This window comes from Athalia rosae, chromosome 2, assembly GCF_917208135.1.
Source record: "Athalia rosae chromosome 2, iyAthRosa1.1, whole genome shotgun sequence".
NCBI classification, from domain to species: Eukaryota; Metazoa; Arthropoda; class Insecta; order Hymenoptera; family Athaliidae; genus Athalia; species Athalia rosae.
Window position 1 is genome coordinate 7,618,920 of NC_064027.1, and position 18,570 is coordinate 7,637,489.

Sequence of the window (18,570 nt, forward strand, 5' to 3'; positions counted from 1 at the left end):
GTATCGGTAGAAATTTCGTTCGTTGTACAGACGTTTCCGCGTAACACAGAAACACAGCCGTGCTGATTGCACTGGCTTTTACAATTAGAGGTCTACACGCTACGAGAATCGAGAGATGGTAGTCTCTACACCGCGTTCAGATTTTTCTAAAGCATAATTACAGCTTCGCGTGCAGCGTTTTGGTCTCTGTACAATGTTAAATGTGTATAGCCATGACTCCGAAGGGTGCAACAATGCCGTTAGTGCGTCGGCTTTGTTCGAAGAGTTCTCGTGGTGGTTTTCAATCTATAACACGTACATAGGTGTGTACAATCGGCTCCCGTGTGTGTGCTTGCGGGTAGCTTGAAAGCTTAAAAAACAAGAATTCAATGGAAAAGTTACTACTCCCTGCACTCTCATTTCCAGATCATGAAGCCGTCCTTTGAAAAAAAAAAAAAAAAAAAAAAAAAAAAAAAAAAAAAAAAAAGAGAAAACTCGCTACAGTACATCTCGCTGCACCATGCGACGTGTTTGAGGTGGGTACATGTTCCACGGAGAATGTATTTAGAAAACGTATCAACAGATATCCACGAACCGAAATAGAACGGAAAAAGTAGTCGTGGTGGTTTTCCGTTTTAATCACATCTCTGCAGCCGAATCAAATTGGATCGGTAAAGTGTCTGGTAAGACGCGAGACGCTCCCGTAAACGAGTACGGAGCGCGTAGTTGCAGGTGCTTGGGGTAAAACGAGGTCCGTTTTTAGATTAGGTTTCTAATATCGGGAGTCGTTTGGCTCCGCGGACAAGGTTAATCCGCTCTATTACGGGGGGTTAGGTGTTAAACGGAGACCGCGGTGCAGCGGCGAGCTCTCGGGGCCACGCGGGATTGTTTCGTCGGGTCAACAAAAGCTCTCTCTCCTTTTTCGTTTCGCCGTTTCGCTTTACCCTTGCAGGGTGTTATAGTTTGACCGCTGACGCGCCGTGGTCCGGAGCGATACGCCCTCTCCGTCGGTACGACGTTCGAGTCTCATTACATCAAAGCCCGCATAATCCCCCCGTATATGTGTATACCTTCTACCCAATTTGGCTCGTTTGTGGCTCGACTGTCAAAGAGCGGACTCGCCTCTCGATAGCTGCTCCTAGCCTCGAACTCAGCCTCGTCTCTTTCTCAGATTTCATATCTTTACAAATGAACGACACCGCGTCGAATTTTCGAGGATCGAATGACGATGAGTAAATCAGAAGACACCGGACACTACGAATTTCCTCGGGATCCGCCTAATTTAGGGGACGGCGACGGCCGCCATTGATTTGCACCCGAAATTTGAGAGGAGTCGTTAGACTTCTCTTTTCGTCTCAGCGACTCGTTGAAATGGCTGATTATTGGCCGGAGACTGAAACTTCGAAAACTGACGATGGGAGAAATTTTGATAAAAAATTTTCGACGATTAACTCCTTGCCTTTCTCTGAACGGAATCTTACGAAACATCGAGTTACCAAGGAGCTTATGCGTATCAAACGCAGACGTCTAATGTGGCTGACGAATATCACCGGAGTAACGTGAACGCGACAAGGAGATGAAGAAACTCCGAGTCGTCTATTATTAAGAAATTTGTACCATCCGAATGGCGGTGATCGGCTTTTCAGTTGCCATACGGAGAAGGCATGCGAAACGGGGATACAGCCAATTATTTCGTATCGCTGGAACTGGAATTATTTTCTCTTCGCTATCAGTTGAGATTATGGCGACGTTATATCCCCGGGAAACGAACGAAGCGAAAGCACAGCTTGCAGGACCTTGTATCGTTGCCTTTTTACGACGACGGTATAGCATTCCATTGTATACAACTGCGTTACACGAGTCGCGTAGTAATACAAGGGCGAATACGTACGTTATACATATACATACATATATATGTACGCAGGTATATAACTACCCACATAATGTACGTACGTCGTACATAAAGGACGGAAGCTGAACCTTTCGAGGGTACGCGCACGTTTCGGCTATTCGTATTATACTCGTCGCAATTCGGTGATATTAGAGTCAAATATTGGCGGGATATAATTTTTATCCCTCGCGTTTCACTGGGGGGTGGAAGGGAGGGAGGGAGGAAAGGAGGGAGGAAAGGAGTTTTCCTCCGAGGTAGAAATCTTCTCTCGAAAATTTTATTCGTCTCCGTGGCATCAGACGGCACGCAGATGCTCGATAATAACCTGAGCACCGGCAGCTCGAGCCTAATAAACTCGTGAAAGTGAACCAAATTAGGAGGATTAAACCCTAGAAACCCGGAGCTAATAAGTCAAAACGTTACCGGCCTGCCCTAACGGCACATCTCTCGCTTATTTCGCCTTGTATATATATATATATATACACCGCCTATACCCTATGTATGTACATCTCTCTGCCAGGAGCCACGGTTACGCTAAGTATATTAAAATCATGATTCATGGGCTTCACGTAGTAAACGGAAAACAAAGTTTACGGAAATAGCGACGTGCTCTAGGCCACCCCGCACCAAACTCTCCCCTGTTCAGGTTAATTAGCGCCTCGACGCACACGCGTCACATACGTATACATAGGTATAACGTACACTTCGTGTACACGTTTACCCCCGACAACTTATTCAGATTACCAGATTCGTGGCGTACTCCGCACCTCTCACTGCGGCGATTACTCCGACAGGTCGCAACCTTGAATAACGATCGATCTTGATCGTCGATTTTTTCATTCTTTTTTTCAACTGAACTAATGTATTTCGCGAGAAAAAGGCTATCCTCGCATTTCATGAACTTCTTGTACCGCAAAGAAAAAAAAAGGAAATATCATAGCCGGATCGAATGGGATTCGCGGTTGCTGCAGAACAAACAGCTGACTGTACCGAAGTTCGAATCGCAAAGTTTGCGGTGATATTGACATAAATTACGCAAGCGATGGCGAAGTGTAAGACGTAAGACGTACGTAGCGAGGAAAAAGAGGGGTGCACATATAGGAGACGGTGCAAAAAAGTTAGTTTCGGGTTAGCCGGTGCAAACATTGAGCGTATACTTTAAATACGTGTACGTATATACGGGTATAACGTTATGCAGCAAAAATGTCGACGGCGTTACGTACTACGAAGACGGTGTGAGTTCGTAAAAAATGAAGGAAATAAATGAATAAATACCTGAATAAAAATATGTATATACGACGTACCAGCATACGCGGGGATCGGGGAACGTCGTGAAAACGCGCGAGGCGCTATAGAAATTGGAAAAGCAGCGGGAGAGCGCAATGGAGCAAAATAGTATTATGAGGATCAGGAGCGCTGAGTGTGGAGGGCGATCAATCCTTCGCAGATGACAGGGCGTCCCGGTTAGACGTGTGAAACTTGACCTCGTGCCATCGGCCCGAATATTCTATCCGTCGTACACCCGCGCGACCGCCTATGGATCATCAATAATCCTGAATTATTTTTTTAATACACGTGGAAGCGGACGGGCTTCGCGCTGCTCCGACCGAACGACCTTTCGCTGTAGTTTTCAGCGGGAATACCTGTGCCGAATCAGAGACTCGCGGTACGGAGTTTGGGAAAAAAAATAAATCCGGGAGAAGAGAGTCGAATATCAGCCGATATAGGTGTGCGGATGCCCGTTTATCCTCGGGACGCCGAGACAGGGGAAAAGCTCGAGTGAAAGTATTACGAAAAAAAACACGGGACGGGTATCATCGGTATAGGGGAAGTTTTTAAACGTGTTAAACTTTGTTTAAACGAACCGGCACGGGTGCACCCATGTGCTAATGATTTTAACGGTGTGGCGAGCCGCTAGAACGTACCTAAAGATCTTAAGTTTCTTTATAGTTAGTTCGTTAAAGTTAATTGCAATACACAGCGTTGAAAATTCCCTGGCAACGAACTGCCAAGAATATTTTAACATCTATATGTCTGTTATATAATGCAATATACATATTATACGTGTATATATAAGCGAGCTTTAACGTTATCCCGTACTCGTTCTCCGAGTTAATTATAAGCGAGAAATAACAATTAATATTGAACGAGGAATATAATATATGTATATTTATATGTAAAATGTATATAGAGGTGTATTATACGGACCGACCCTCCCGCAAATATTAGCCTTTAATTTTCGAAGATCTGCCGCTGCAGCTGCTACTGCTGCCGGTGCTTCGAGAGATGTTTGCATTTTCGAGACTTGTATACTCCGACGCCCCCGCCGTCTTCTCAAACTCGATATTCTCGCTCGCTTCTTCTTTGATCGGAGATATTCGAACGAAATTATACTTATATCGATTTCAGACGTAAACCAAATCATTCGAACGAATGTAATGAATCGCGAGAAATGCCGTGAACCGTGTAATATAAGTATGATGATAATAATATTCCTATGGAAATGATACAACATAGAAATGAATCAATTTTGTTGGCAGATTCAGATTCTTGAGCTTCAGATACATGAAAATACATTGAAACACTGCCGAAGAAAAATTGTTCATTTTTAGGCCGATAACGAAGTATTTCAAAAATTGTTTATATTACACTTTTCTGACGTATTTTGACCTCAGGAATCCGAATCCGGAAGGAAAATTGATCTATCTCTAAAATTGACCGAGTTATCGCCAATTTTCAGCTTTTTGGGGTCAAAAATAAAAAATTGATTTTTTAGTCTATATTAATGTAATTTGACCTCAGGAATCCGAATCCGGAAGAAAAATTGGTCTATCTGCAAAAATGACCGAGTTATCGCCGAATTATTGCATTTTTTGGCATAAATTTGAGGATATCTCGAAGGGAAAAAATCGTAGCTCAATTTGGACGACGGATTCGTGTTGCTGAGGTCAAAATACATAAGAAAAGTGCCATACGATCAATTTTTAAAAATAAAAATTTTTGGTCAAAATTTGAGATTTTTCCAAGGGGTACCCCTTACGATTTTTTCAAATTTTGACCAAAAATTTTTATTTTTTAAAATTGATCGTATGGCACTTTTCTTATGTATTTTGACCTCAGAAACACGAATCCGTTGTCCAAATTGAGCTACGATTTTTTCCCTTCGAGATATCCTCAAATTTATGCCAAAAAATGCGAAAAAATGAGAATAACTCGGTCATTTTTGCAGATAGACTAATTTTTCTTCCGGATTCGGATTCCTGGGCTCAAATCACATTAATATAGACTAAAAAATTAATTTTTTATTTTTGACCCCGAAAAGGTGAAAATTGGCGATAACTTGGTCAATTTTAGAGATAGGTCAATTTTTCTTCCAGATTCGGATTCCTGAGGTCAAAATACGTCAGAAAAGTGCCATACGGTCGATTTTTAAAATACTCAATTTTTGGCCCAAAAATGAAGTATTTTAAAAATCGACCGTAGGGCACTTCTCTAACGTAATCCCAAAAAATGAAATATTCTCTTGATCGTTTGCCCAACTGTTCCCCAGAAGGGCACACGCACCACGCCAGAATGAATAAATAGTTCAGTCGGAGCGACGAGTGAATAAAAACTATCAAGTAACAAAAATCGATCGTGTTAAAAAGTCATCATGACAGGTATACATCGGTGTCATTATATCACACATTTTACGTCCATAAATTTCGATCATCGATTTTACCCCAACAGCTCAAAGTATCATCAAGCGACGGCGACAAATCAACACGGTGGAATTATATTCGTGAACAAAGTTCGGCTGTGGTGTTCGCGTAGGTATGTAACCATAGGAAAACGAGTCAAGTTATCCAACTCAGGCGATATCGAACGACGAACGTCCACATCAAGAACGCTTCGGGCATTGAGAGGTCACGTCACCTCCATAGAACCACCCCGAAGCACATAAGGCGATTAATTAATTATTCACGAGGTTATTAAAATTTTGCAAATTGTTAGACGCGGTTTATACGAGGTGTAGAAATGGGTATATCGTGATAAAAATAAACGGCATCGGAGGACTCGGGCATAGATATATTGAAACTCGGGGTTATACCGCACGTACGGTAATACAGGAGTATAAGAAATTTCGTCTCATTTCGGCAAGATTGAGTTTCCCCCGTTATTACGATTATTATCGTTATTTTTATTATTTTTTCGCGTTCCTACGATATTCGATCAGCGAAAAAGTGTGGAGGAGAGTCGAAATCCGCAGGATGAGAACGGGAGGATATTAGGCATTCGATGCCTAACATTTAACGTTTCGAGTATTGAACGTTGGTAAAAAATTGAATCCTCTCGTCTCTCGGGGGAAAGCTCTGCTCTTTCCTTCTCGGGATATTTTTAAGAGCCAGAGGGAATTGAGAAAGAATCGAGGACCCCATCCCTTACTCCTATATATATACCCACCCCTTATATTCGCAGAAATCGCCCTTAAGCTACGGAAGGATCTTCGGGAAACGATTGCATATGATTGCTCAAAGCTTTCTTTCCTCTTTTCTCTGGGAGACGGGATATTCAGGAATCGAGGACACCGCCGGTTCTTTTATACATTTTTAACTCAAAAATACGATATATATATATACATATATGTACCGTAACAGCGAACTGGAGTGAAAAAGAAAATCAAACTATACGAAATCACGCATATCCTGCAGCAGTCGCAGTCTTCCGTCATCGATCGTTTCGTGTCCTTCGGAAACCCACGCCTCGTACTGCAGCCGGAGGAATATAAACGTATTGTTGATTGAGAGTTGATTTCGGTCTCCCTCCCTTCTCCCCCCCCCCCCTCCTCCCTCCATTGCCGTGGTTGAAAAAGGGGTTACTTGGCGGAAGGAAAAAAGGTAAAAATGGAGAGGAGAAAACGGCGGGGCATCGAAAACTCCGGATCAAGTTGATGAAATGAAATGAGGAACTCGAGGGGGTTGGCCGCCTCTAACCTCGGTGCAGAGGTTGAAAAACGGAAATGCCAGAATCGGGAGATTCAGGAGACGCTTTCTCAGCTAAAATTTATAGGAGTAAGGGCTTTTTCTTTTTTTTTTTTTACCGGAGAAACTGACAGCCGTAAATAAAATTACTCGTTTTTCAAGATCGTAAAAATTTCGTCCTCCGCCGTACACGCGGCATCGACGACTACTCCGTCGGTTTCGTCCAGGTAATCCCGCATCCGATCCCCGAAAAGTTGTCCGAATCGTTTGTTTTTTTAACGCTTCTAACCGTTACGCGTTGAATTAACGACGTAGCGCGTGGAGTGTTTGAGGGCGAGTGGCGAAGGTACGGAATTATTCTAATATCGCGAATCGAGCGAAGGGCGTGAGCTGCAGGCGCGGATGCAGAGGGCGGACCACCGCGCCGTCAGGATCGGTGGCGCTTATATGAATAATTAATTGCACTCCGGAGAGTAGGCAATGAATACCGAAATCTATAGTCGAGGACTAGCGGCAATGGTTCGCCGCTCGTCGAAACAAATAATCAATGTATCGATTGCCGCGAAACTAATATGCACGCTGGTCGCGCTCGTGGACCTACTGTACGAATTATGGTTACGCTCTTGACGTCGACGAATTTTCACGTCCATCGGATTAAAATTAATAACAATATCCGAAGAACGAGAATCTAAATTCTGATGACATTTTTCATTGGCCTCGTTCGATTCGCTACGTGCTAATGACACACGGTTAACCCCTTTCTCGAATTTAAAAATTACCGAACTTCGATCGATCGGTACGCGCGTTAATTGGGGAATAATTTACCGCACGGAAATTTACTATATTTCCAAGAATAAAAAATGTTCACATCCAACACCTTCTTCACCGGGAATGAATAACATTTCACAAGCTCGCCATCGGAGACCAATTAACTCGGATCGTTGGACGTTAATAAATAATAATTTCGCTGATAAATTGCACCTGAGTCTTTCAATGGGCGAACGTCGGACAGGTGTGACTTTGAAATTCGGTTGTGTGCGCTAGGTAGTTTGTACTACGGCGTAAGGAGGGTTCAGGTGTTTTATAATCCGAACAATGCGCACAATTCATCACTTTCGTGACTTGTTCCGAACATGGTAGAGGGGCGGGGGGGAGGGTATTTCTTACACGGCGAAGTTGATGTACGCGGAGGCATTATTATACTAGTCGTCGGCGCTCGCTACACACCTAGCGTGGTACACGCTCGTATTTTCCAGCGACTGTTTCATCCGCCGTATGTATACGTACGATGGATTGTCTGTTTGACGTCATGTTCAATTACCTAGCGGTTGGAATTTCCGAGCTCTGAGATGCAGAAATTGTATTATACCTCGTGGATTCGATCGTCCGTCGGAGGGGTGGAGGGGGGTGGGGGGGGGTTCCTCGTTCGCGATCGATCGATCGCCCGTCGTACAAAATTACAATATACGATATCCTATGAATTCTATACGTCTAATAAACTCGTCAAAGCTCTTCGGCGATCAATTAAACCGCGGGGCAAAGTGGAAACGTCGAAACGGTTGGTTATTATCATAGCCGTCACCGTCAACCTTCGCGTTTCTGGAACAACGTCTGTAAAACATGGATAATAAGGCATTCCGTAGCCATCGTCGTCGATCGTTGGTTATAAACCGCCGCTCGCAAATAGCGCTGTACAAATGTCGAATCAATATTTCACGACTAACCCACTAGCTCGTAGCGCGCAACCTACGCGTTACCACCGGTTAATACGTCGCCAAACATGCGAAATGTGAGGCACGCGATCCATATTACGAAACACTTCGCATCTCCGGTACCGTATAGGTACCCATACAAATGTATTTATACGTCGAATCGTTACGAATACGTCGGGGGCTGCGACCGCGGATATCCAATCAATCCGTAACGATCAACGGTTCCGACGAGAGAATGTGATTCCTGAAAATTCATCCCGACCAATTTGAATTTCGGCTTATGGACGTCGCACAATTTGTCTTCTCGGACGTAATGAAAGGAGTTTTGTACAAGTTGCTTCTAGGTGGTTGCGACGCCGTGCCGCCGCTGATCGAACGCTAGCGCCCCGCTAACAATCGCCATTATGAGGAAGACAATGGGCGTTGGGAATATGTAACGATTTGTATCTGTCAGCCGTCTAAAAGCAAACGATAATAAAAGCTAACACGTTGAATAGAAGGGGATGACTGGGGAAACGAGGTGGAGGGGTGTTGGAGACCGAGGCGGCGTGACGTCGCACCTGGCACCCTGACATCCTGACGTCCCCCTACCCGCGTCAGGTACACCTTTCCCCCCCCCCCCCCCCCACATCTATCGGCCCGTGTACGCGAAGAACCCCACACGGCGAGGGCGTACGTCGTAAGTATTATACGATATCGTTTGCGATACGCTCGCACGTACCCTCGTACCGTACGTTCTATACGTATACGGACGTCCGTCGCCGACGGGAGTTTCGCTGAGAAACGACTATAGCGACGTCGATTACCTGTCCCGTGGTATTAACGAGTATTATGGCTAATAGACCGGGAAGGATATATCCATATAACTGTCCCTGGGGTGCGGACGGAACACGTCGAGAGATCATTGACTTCGAAACTTTTGAAAAATGAAGTAACACGACAAGTTTTCGTACGTCGGTTGCGACCTGGATCGTTATTGGAAGTGTGCAGGTAAAAATGGGGGGTAAAATAAATATTGCGGGATGCTTTTTCTCGTTTTATTTCACAAGCGAGGTAGAAAAAAAAAAAAGAAGAAAATATAGCCCTCGTCAAAGTACGAGAGCAGCAATTCCGAGGGTAGAGATCGCATCTCGCACAGCCTTATTTTCCGTATCTCGATTTACTATAGAGCGATTTGGAAAATCCTTATTCCGTGAGAAGACGGGGGGGAGGGGGGGAGAGGCGGGGGCCGTATACAAGTCCCGATGACCGAGGATTCGAATCCTTTGTACTTTGGGAGAGCGGGTGATTTGAAATCGGTCGATGGTGTAACGTCGGGCGGGCGGTGGTATTGGTCGTTGAGTTTGACGAATCGAGGACCTTTGCGCGTGATTGCTCGAATCGGTTATCGGCTCCGATTCGAACTTGAATGCAAAAAGGGGGGGGTCGTGGTCGTCGTACCTCCGCCGCCGCGGCGGGAAAGAGAAACTTTAACAAAACCGAGAAGGAGAAAGATATCTGGAAATAGTCGAGCGTCTGGCTTTGGAGCTTCCGCAGTTTGAGCCGGCACAAAGGGAAAATGATCTTTATTGAGAGCCCCTCGCGGATAGTGGAATGTTCGAGTCAATAATCAAGACAGGCCAATCAGGACGAAATAGTTCGAAGCGTCGAACTGCGGGGTGAACGGGAGACGATGAATCGGAAAAGGAAACCCGCGCCGCCCGGAGAGAGAAGAAAGGAGATCCGAGGAGAGGATCGAACCTCGAATACAATCGCTAACGGCCGGCCATTGAGAAAAGCCGAAGCACGATTGGTGGCAGCTAGCCAGGGGCGAATAAAAAACTGTATTAATTTTATGACCTCGTAAAAGTGGCACGTATCAACGGTGAGTACCTTATACCGCCGAGGGTGTATCTCGCCCGGAGTCCTTCGCCACCGGATATCTCCTATTGCCGCCTGATATGTAGCTGATGAATATTTAGCAAAAACCACCCGAGGATTCTCTTCGGATATCCGATTCCTACGACAGAGGTGGCAACATTTTTCGATGCAAGTTTCACGGATATTGATTTTTTGTTTCTTCGAAAAAATGTACCGAAACTCCACAGACCGAGTTTACCACTCGAAAATCGTCTGAATTTGCTTTAAAATTTGGCAGAGGTCAGCGTATGAAATCTGAGCATATTTCGTAGTCTACTCGCGTGCATTACACACCCGAATCAGCGTATCGGATAATGAGCTAATTGGTAGAAACCGTAGTTGGTGGTTTTGATTCAGGTTCCCTAAATTTTGTGATCGACTTGCCATTCTCCGCGAGGCAGATGCGGTCAAACTGCGCACGCTGCCGCAGGATATCCCGTTTCCTCCGTAACTCGAGTCAGTGAGCATCGAATCCCCGAAAATCGCAAGACCGGTCGATAATGGTCGAATATCGTCAGAATATAATCAAACAAATTAGAGCGAACGATGAAGTTCACGCGCCCCCCCCTGAAACTGACCCGTCAAACTTTTGGTTCACCGATCACCATTTTGGAAAGCTCTCGGGTTCGTCGCGTCACGAAGCTATAAAAACTGTCGGACCGAATATGACTCACGTGATTCATCTACCCGAAAAAAGGTTTTGCTCACGTACGACGCCCGACTGACGTGCGAAAATTAATGGATTAATCAACTTCGCGTTAACCAAATATGAGCGACACTTTTTTACTCTTCCTCTTTGCCTTTTTAGTTCGTTTTTTTTTTTTTTTTTTACACTCCGGACCCGATCCTCGTTTGATCGCTTAGCTTTGATTATCGCGCGCGAGACTTTATTCAACGTAGAATAAAAGTAGCTGGCAAACGCCGTGGGAGGGAAATCCCGGCAAATTTTTGCGAGATAAGAAACGGCTGCAGAAACAAAGGACCGGCGGTAGGGTTTTACAGGGTTGAAATTTAGCGGTATCTGCAGTGCGTCTCGGGCTCTTCTTATATATCTACGTTGCGTGGCGTGGCTATGGGCGAAGGTGCGAGTAGATAACACCGACGCACAGTATAAGGTTGCCAACCTTTCGCTCGCTCCCCGTCGCGCGGACCAAGGTAGTGATTGATGGGGGTAGGTTAGCTTTCCGGATGGGCCGTTAGGAGATTGACCCCGTCAGGGGTTTCTATTATGGCCCTCGGCGCGGTCTTGAATCTTTCGCGAATCGATCCTTCGTCCACTCGTTGGAATATAGGATCAATTTGTACGTATCGACGCCCTTTGAAGCTGTTGCTTTCCATCGAGCGAAAGAAAGTGCCTTGGATGATCGGGCTACACGAGTCGCGAATTCATTTCATATGGGCGGAAAAATAGGTGCGGCAATTTTTACGATTCGCGTGTAAAGTAGTCGGACGAACGTAGCGGAACGGAGCAGGTGAAATCGCAACTTATCGAACGGCGTTAGCGGCGGTAGTCGAGAAAATAATTTAAACTTTGTTACGAGCGTAGTTAAAGTGAATTGTGCAATCTCAGTGGGTAGTTTTCCAGTCAAGATAGGAACTGCCGCGTCGTTGACAACACAATAATTAACGCTTTGATTACGGCGATAACAGAAATTACGATTCAACTACTCCGGTTCCACCTTATTTTCGGTTGAACGAATTCCGAAATTGCCGCTCACGCGGCTTCGTTGTACATTCGCATCCGAACCCCCGCGAAGAGCTGAGCTAAGAGTCGGGGCTCGCTCCTCTACACTTATGAAATTGATAGCACGCGAACGAAATTGCAGCAATCAATCCGCCGGCTGTGTGTACCTATGGCGTATAAACGTGTACATAAGAAAATAATAGAACAGCCGGGGGAACGAACCGTGACTCGCGGCGTCTGGGAAGAATGATGCGAGTAAATGTGTTTCTACTTTAGAGTAAGCAGTGCGCGGAAAATCGTCTGCAGTGAAAGATAATGGCAACGGTGCAGCTGGGTTGTGTGCAGTCGAGTTTAATTCGCATTCCCGATACAAACGACCATCGCGTTACGCTCGAGTATGCGTACGTGTTACGTTCGTATGTCCGACACTCGGAATCCGTCCGGGTTTGCAAATAGCGCACCGCCGCTACCGTGCGGCCCCGGACAAAGGTCCGCGCGCGGTGTCTTCGCCGGTAAGGTGCAAAGCCTTTCTGCTTCGTTGTGAGGTCTGAGGTCTCCCAGGTCCCGACCTAAAACCCGGGCCGAGGGTTGAAGGATGGAATGAGTTTTCCGGACGATTTAGCCAGGTATTTATTTGGACTCCCCTTTTTCGTCTCCCGTCGTCCTCTCCCCCGTCTCCCCCCCTCTCCCCCCCTCTCCCCCCTCCTCTCCTCCCCGGGTCTTCTCCGAGCCACCGCGCGAGGGAATGTCTGACAAAATGTAGCGTCAGGCCATCACCGGTACTTCTAGGAGAGACACCCTCTCCCGGGGGGTGGAAACGGTCCGCGATTGGGGCACGTTCCTCGAGTCATTTGCGAGGGAGGAGGTCGAAGGACGCGAAGGAGAAAAAGTCGGAGAAAAGGAGGACGGAGCGGGGAGCGCGGAGACGGGAAGAGCGTCGAGGCGATGGGGAGTGGAAAGTCGGCGGTGCCTGGCGCGGAGCGGGAGAACTGTGTGCAAATTGCTGGCAGCGAGCGACAGCGCCCAAGAGACCAGCGTCAAAGTTTTCGCTCAAATTTTAGGTGTACTTCCCTCCTCCTCATCCGTCTCATCCCCCTCCGCCCCCGCCGTTCCTCCTCCCCGCGTAGCTTTGTCGAGCAGTTTCCTTTCTTCGGGGCAACGAGACTGCGAGAGAGCGATGCGTATCTGTAGTTATATATAGGTATGTATACGTGTACGACTATCGCGTAGACGCGCTGCACTGCAAAATCTTGTCTGCCAAGTTGATGTGGAAACTCGGAAGTGAGGGGCGCGCGAAATTTATGGGCGGGTGTCATCGCCGTGGTTGATACGTTTCGCGCATTATCAGCGTCCTATATAGACACCGAACGCCGACTTTATCGCTCTCCCCGCTTATCAATAATTAGTAAAATATCTCAAAGCGGATTATCCATCTTAGCTAATACTCCGAGAGAGGGTGCTTTTTCGGGTGTTTTTTTTTTTTTTTTTTTTTCTCCTTTTTCACCGTGTATCGCGCCCGTACAATAGTCCGCACGAAGGACTCCGAGGGCTTACTCGGGTACAATTTAAGCTATGACGAGAAAAAAGGAGATGAATAAAAAAAAAAAAGTATTCATCAACTTGAAATACGTATAGAAACGCCCATCGGCGCTCCAATTTATTTAAAAGGACTCCGTTACCCGCGCTCGAATTGATCTTTAAAAAACTTGAACATTTTCCCAAACGACAATTACGACTCACCGCTCGGATATTTCTGTTATTTTTTGGGAATTCTATTCGTGGAACGTTAGCCACATTTGCCACGGTCTGAACGTACGGCCGATTCGCTGGAAATATAACTATAACCATAAGATCGATTTATCCCGAAATCTGTAAGGGGGCCCACCAAATTTTCGTTGACCCTGTCCACGTTTTTGTCCTCGCGCGTTTTCGCGATGATTCGAATTTCGGAAGTAACAACGTCGCCGACTCAAATTTTCGAGAGTCTGTCGATCGGGGGGTCTCTGAAGCGGAGTTCGGGGTGGAAAAATTTGTTCAATTAATATCCCGGCAGGAAACTAACGACCCTCGCGTCCGTCGGGCGTCAACGGCTAGGTAACTCGACAAACGCGCAGACTCCGGGGCGGGAGTCAAGTTTCTTAATATTTACATTTTACGAGGGTAAACCCGTGTACCACTCTCGAAACATCTTCCGTTCCACGCCATCAGCGAACCGTTGCTCAACTTAACGCTCGACGGAAATTAAAGTCAACTGTCGACACTCGTCTTCCCCACCTCGTCCCTACCCGCCCCGCCCCGCGTCGCCGTACGCCGCGAAGATATCACGCGAAGAAAAATACATCCATTAGCGAGTCGATCTACTTCCGACGTGTCTTCGCATAGTGTGAAACGTGAGAAGCATCGGTAGCTCAACGTAAAGACACCTTTAAGGCTGAGTGCTCGTCTAGAGTTTCAACTCTTACCGCTTCTTCCTTTTTTTCTTTCCGTTTCTTTTCTTCTCTTTTTTATTATTATTTCTCCTTATTTTTTATTTATTCTTCTCGTCTCATTTTCTTACTTTTTATTTCGTCGGGTTCTCGATTTCTGCCGGTCGTCATCGATACCCCCGCGGGAGCTGCGAATTGGCAAAAAAAGGAAAACGACGCGATTCGCTCGCAGCCGAACGATACGAGCTTCTTAATGCTTCTCGCAATTACGTTCGATTTTGTCGCGTGTTCGAATCCAGGAGAATGTGGAGGAAGGAGAAAACTTTTCACCGCTATTGTACGTTACGCAAGGTCTTGCGGGAGGGGAGGGAAGGGGAGGGGAGGGGATTAATCATCGGTTGATTTTAATATCGTCGAGGGTAAATCGATACTCGTTTTCATTTTCTCTCTCGGTAATTTATTAATTCATTTCAACGCGGTGAGAAAAGCCGCGGACAGCCTCACCGATAATTCCAGAAGCGGCCGCTAAACGGTTTCCGATTCTTTTCTGGGAATTGAATTTGTTTGCCCATTAAATCAAAGTCGGTGGTTTACTACTACCTACCTCGTCCCGGTTAGCTCGGAGGCTAAGTGGTTCTCCTCTCTCTCTCGCGCTCTCTTCATTCCGCTCGGGACAACGAAATTCATTTGCAGCCGCATAACTCATATTCCCATTATTATTTCGTTATTCTGCAACATCTCCTCGCGCTTCGCTTCGTCTTATTTACGGGCTTAATTCAACGGCGATGAAATCACTTCGCAGGTAATACGCGGGAAAAACGAAATTCGAACAATTACCGAGTGAATTAATCCTAACTCGCGAGCAACAAGTCCCGCGAACGGAATATACGCGGAAAATCGGTGCGTAAGAAACGGAGTCGGTAGACGCGACTGTCGAACTCAGAATTAGAATTCGCGAGCGTCGAAGAGCGGAGTACAGCTGCACTTGAGAAAAGGTGAATAAGGTGCAGTCGCGAGAACCCCGAGATTCGAAGGCATTCGACGACACGACCGATTCGACGTGAGCGGGAAGGCCGCGCTTCGAAGTTGTACCCGTGAGACCGCGAGGCACTTGGGACAGACAGCGTATTCCGGGGCGAAGAATTACCGGGTTTCTCACTTCGCGCTATTAGTATTCCGGGCCTGATCTGCGAACGGGATCGGAGCGTGAAACGTTTAGGCAGATCGAGCTGCGAGGGATCGCAAAAATGCATCAGATATTAAAATTTTTATACTTTTCGGGAATAAGGAGCACGTAAAACCTTGCGACGTTTCGCGATACGTTTCAACTATTTACAGCCCTTCGAAAATCGGTACCTCGATCCGGTACGGTTCGCGTCAATGCGAAAATCAAGCGGTGTTAACTAAATTTTCACCCCAGCTGACTGAATTTTCAACAATCGAAGGGATTACTCGACGAGAAATTTCCAGCGTATACCGATAACGCGGAACAGGAGTTGCGGGAACCCCCGGAAAACGAACGGAGGTGTATTTTCGTCCGACGTCGGAAGAGGAAACTTACGATTTTAGGATTAAATCCCGCGCGGGCGAACCCGCGCTACCGCGATATTACTCCCCTTTGAAATCATCTGAATTCTACCGGTGATTTGGAAACTGCCGAAATTCAGATAAGCCGCCCTATGTATATAACCACCCGAACTTGATTGCTTTGCGGACTATTGAATACCCACCCACGCAAATATTGTGATGAACTTCAAGTTTACATTTGCAATTTAATTGGGTTATTATTGCATGTATTAACGTTATCGGCAGTCGGTCAAAGACCCCCCCCCCCCGGCTCGGTTGTGATCTTGGAGGGAAATATCGCGGAGGTGTTACAAGCGAGTCGAATTCCGACTCGGCATTTTCATTACTCAGAAATCAAATGAAAAAAGAAACTTGTATAAAATCAACCGTTCAATAGGAGGGACAACGAGGCTGTTCCCGGAATGAAATGAAAAACGTCGCAGCGATGAAAAATTACGTGCGGGATGAGAAGAAAAAAAAGATACATCCTAAAGAAAGACCGGGAAAAAAAAACGTTCGTCGATTGTTCGGCGCCGAACATCTTATTGTCGTCGTACGTCGATTCTCCCGTTACGTACCGTTTACATCTTTTTACCTCCGAATTTCCTTGTTTTATTCATAAATATTGTGTGTTTTTTCATTCCTCTTTTTCTCATCTCCTACCATATTTTCATCGAAGCGTGCGATGTCTTCCGCGCAGCTGGCCGCATTGATATTGATGGCTTCGTCTCCTCGGTCCCACGCATTGGACCGAAACGTTCGGAAAGTGTCGTCCTTGACTTGGCGAGGAGAGGAGGTAGAAGCTCCGGTTACGAGGAGAGTGGAAAAACCTGGGGGAGGGGGACGGGACGCCGGAGGAATTGATATAAATGACGTTATTAACTGCGAAATATTATGCACGAAACTTTGCCTGATATTAATGCTCTCGGCGCTTCCACGCTACGTGGAAAAGCGAAGTGGCGGCTACGACGACGAACAAAAAGTTTGTCATCCCGAAACTAAAACTAATTGTAAGTACCTGCATGCACGTACCTACGTACGTACATCTACTACACGGCGCACGAAGCGAACGCAGACAGTCGCAGGCGCCGAGCGTGCGGAATATTCTCCTCTATACGTTCATACCTAGTCCGAATGAATCATCCGATCCGCACCGCAGTAGTAGGGGACTACGCGCTCCGCGGCGCGCTAGTAGTAATTTCGGGTACGGTCAGACACGGAGACGTGTCTTCCCGAATCCGGACGGTTTTCGCCGTCGTTGATCGGCATTTTTGAGTCTTGACGATCGGAGGGGTTTCTTTCGGCGATTCAACGAATACGTTTACCGCCATTTGATGCGGTTTCTTTTTGTTTTGTTTTTTTCTTTCTTCTCACGTTCGCACGGTTTAACGCCCCGCGAGAGTTTAACGGAGAATTTGACGCGAGGAGTCGCGCCGATGATTTAGGTGGCGTGCAGCTATCAATTATTCGAATACCAGCTGCTCTGTATTTTCTTTAATATCTTAGCTGATTGGATGCTTTCGCTGCAGAGCGGGTTCGGGCGAGAGCCTTGAACGCACCCATCCACGCGCTAGCAGAAGCTTCGCGGTCGATTTTTCATTAGACTGATGGAAGAGATATTTTTAATTACTTTGTTGTAATTAATAACGAGTCTTTTGTTCTATTTTCGAAAATCATTTCCTCGAGGCAACGGTTCGCGCGGCGAACTCTTGAGTAGCTTTTCATTTGCTGAAAGCTAAGTAAAATTAAGTCGCTATTATCCAATCGGGTTCGTACCACCTATACACACGTACCCACGGAAATCAATCGCTATCGCCGCGGAGGTGTAAAATCTTCCCAGTTTATAGTTTACTGATAAATTCACGCATTAGCCGACAAACGAACTACCCTTCCTACAGTCACCGTGCACGGTGTAATTTGACGGACCTCCATGATTTCCCCCGTTCGGTCGCGAGCATACGGCGGTTGGAAAACAAATCGAAACTTCGTCTCGCTCGCCGTTCGTCGATTCGATGAAACGAAAAAATACCATCGTCGAGCCGCGCTCTTTCTCGGGGGACTTCGGTTCGCGTCAGAATTTTCAATTTTTCAGTGCGGATAAGGCGCTCGTCGAGAACCTTGAACGGGGACGGTGACGGAGGAACGGGGCGAGGAAAACCCAGACGCGGGTTTAGACTACGGCGAGGGAGGGAGGGAGGTAGGGGGGGGGGGGGGATAGAGCGAGAATAATTATCACTCGGTTCGTATTAGCGCAGTCGTCCCCTCGACGCCGCGATAACGCGAACCCCTGTTAAAATAGGCTCGGCATAAATTAGACCTTGAGCGAATTCGCAGACACAGCGGCCGCGTTTACTCAGGTCGCGGGTCCTCCGATCGTACTTCATAGTTATCGCCGCGAAACGGTCCGCATCCATGGCGCGGATTGGCGTTTTAATTGCTCCGGCCAACCCCG

The 18,570-nt window shown here is 46.5% G+C and overlaps 1 protein-coding gene across 5 annotated transcripts in view; it reads left to right on the forward strand.

Annotated features, from left to right (window-relative positions):
* LOC105686657 (protein O-mannosyl-transferase TMTC2-like) overlaps nt 1-18,570 on the forward strand; it is a 215,454-nt gene that overhangs the window by 110,083 nt on the left and 86,801 nt on the right. The window contains exon 1 of one of the 5 annotated variants that reach the window (XM_020852772.2): nt 12,476-12,752. The exons of the other annotated variants lie outside the window; for them this stretch is intronic. Coding sequence (XP_020708431.1) covers nt 12,727-12,752 — 26 coding nt within the window. The 5' untranslated portion in view covers nt 12,476-12,726. Of the gene's footprint in view, nt 1-12,475; nt 12,753-18,570 lie in introns of those variants that run through there. 5 annotated transcript variants of the gene reach the window in all.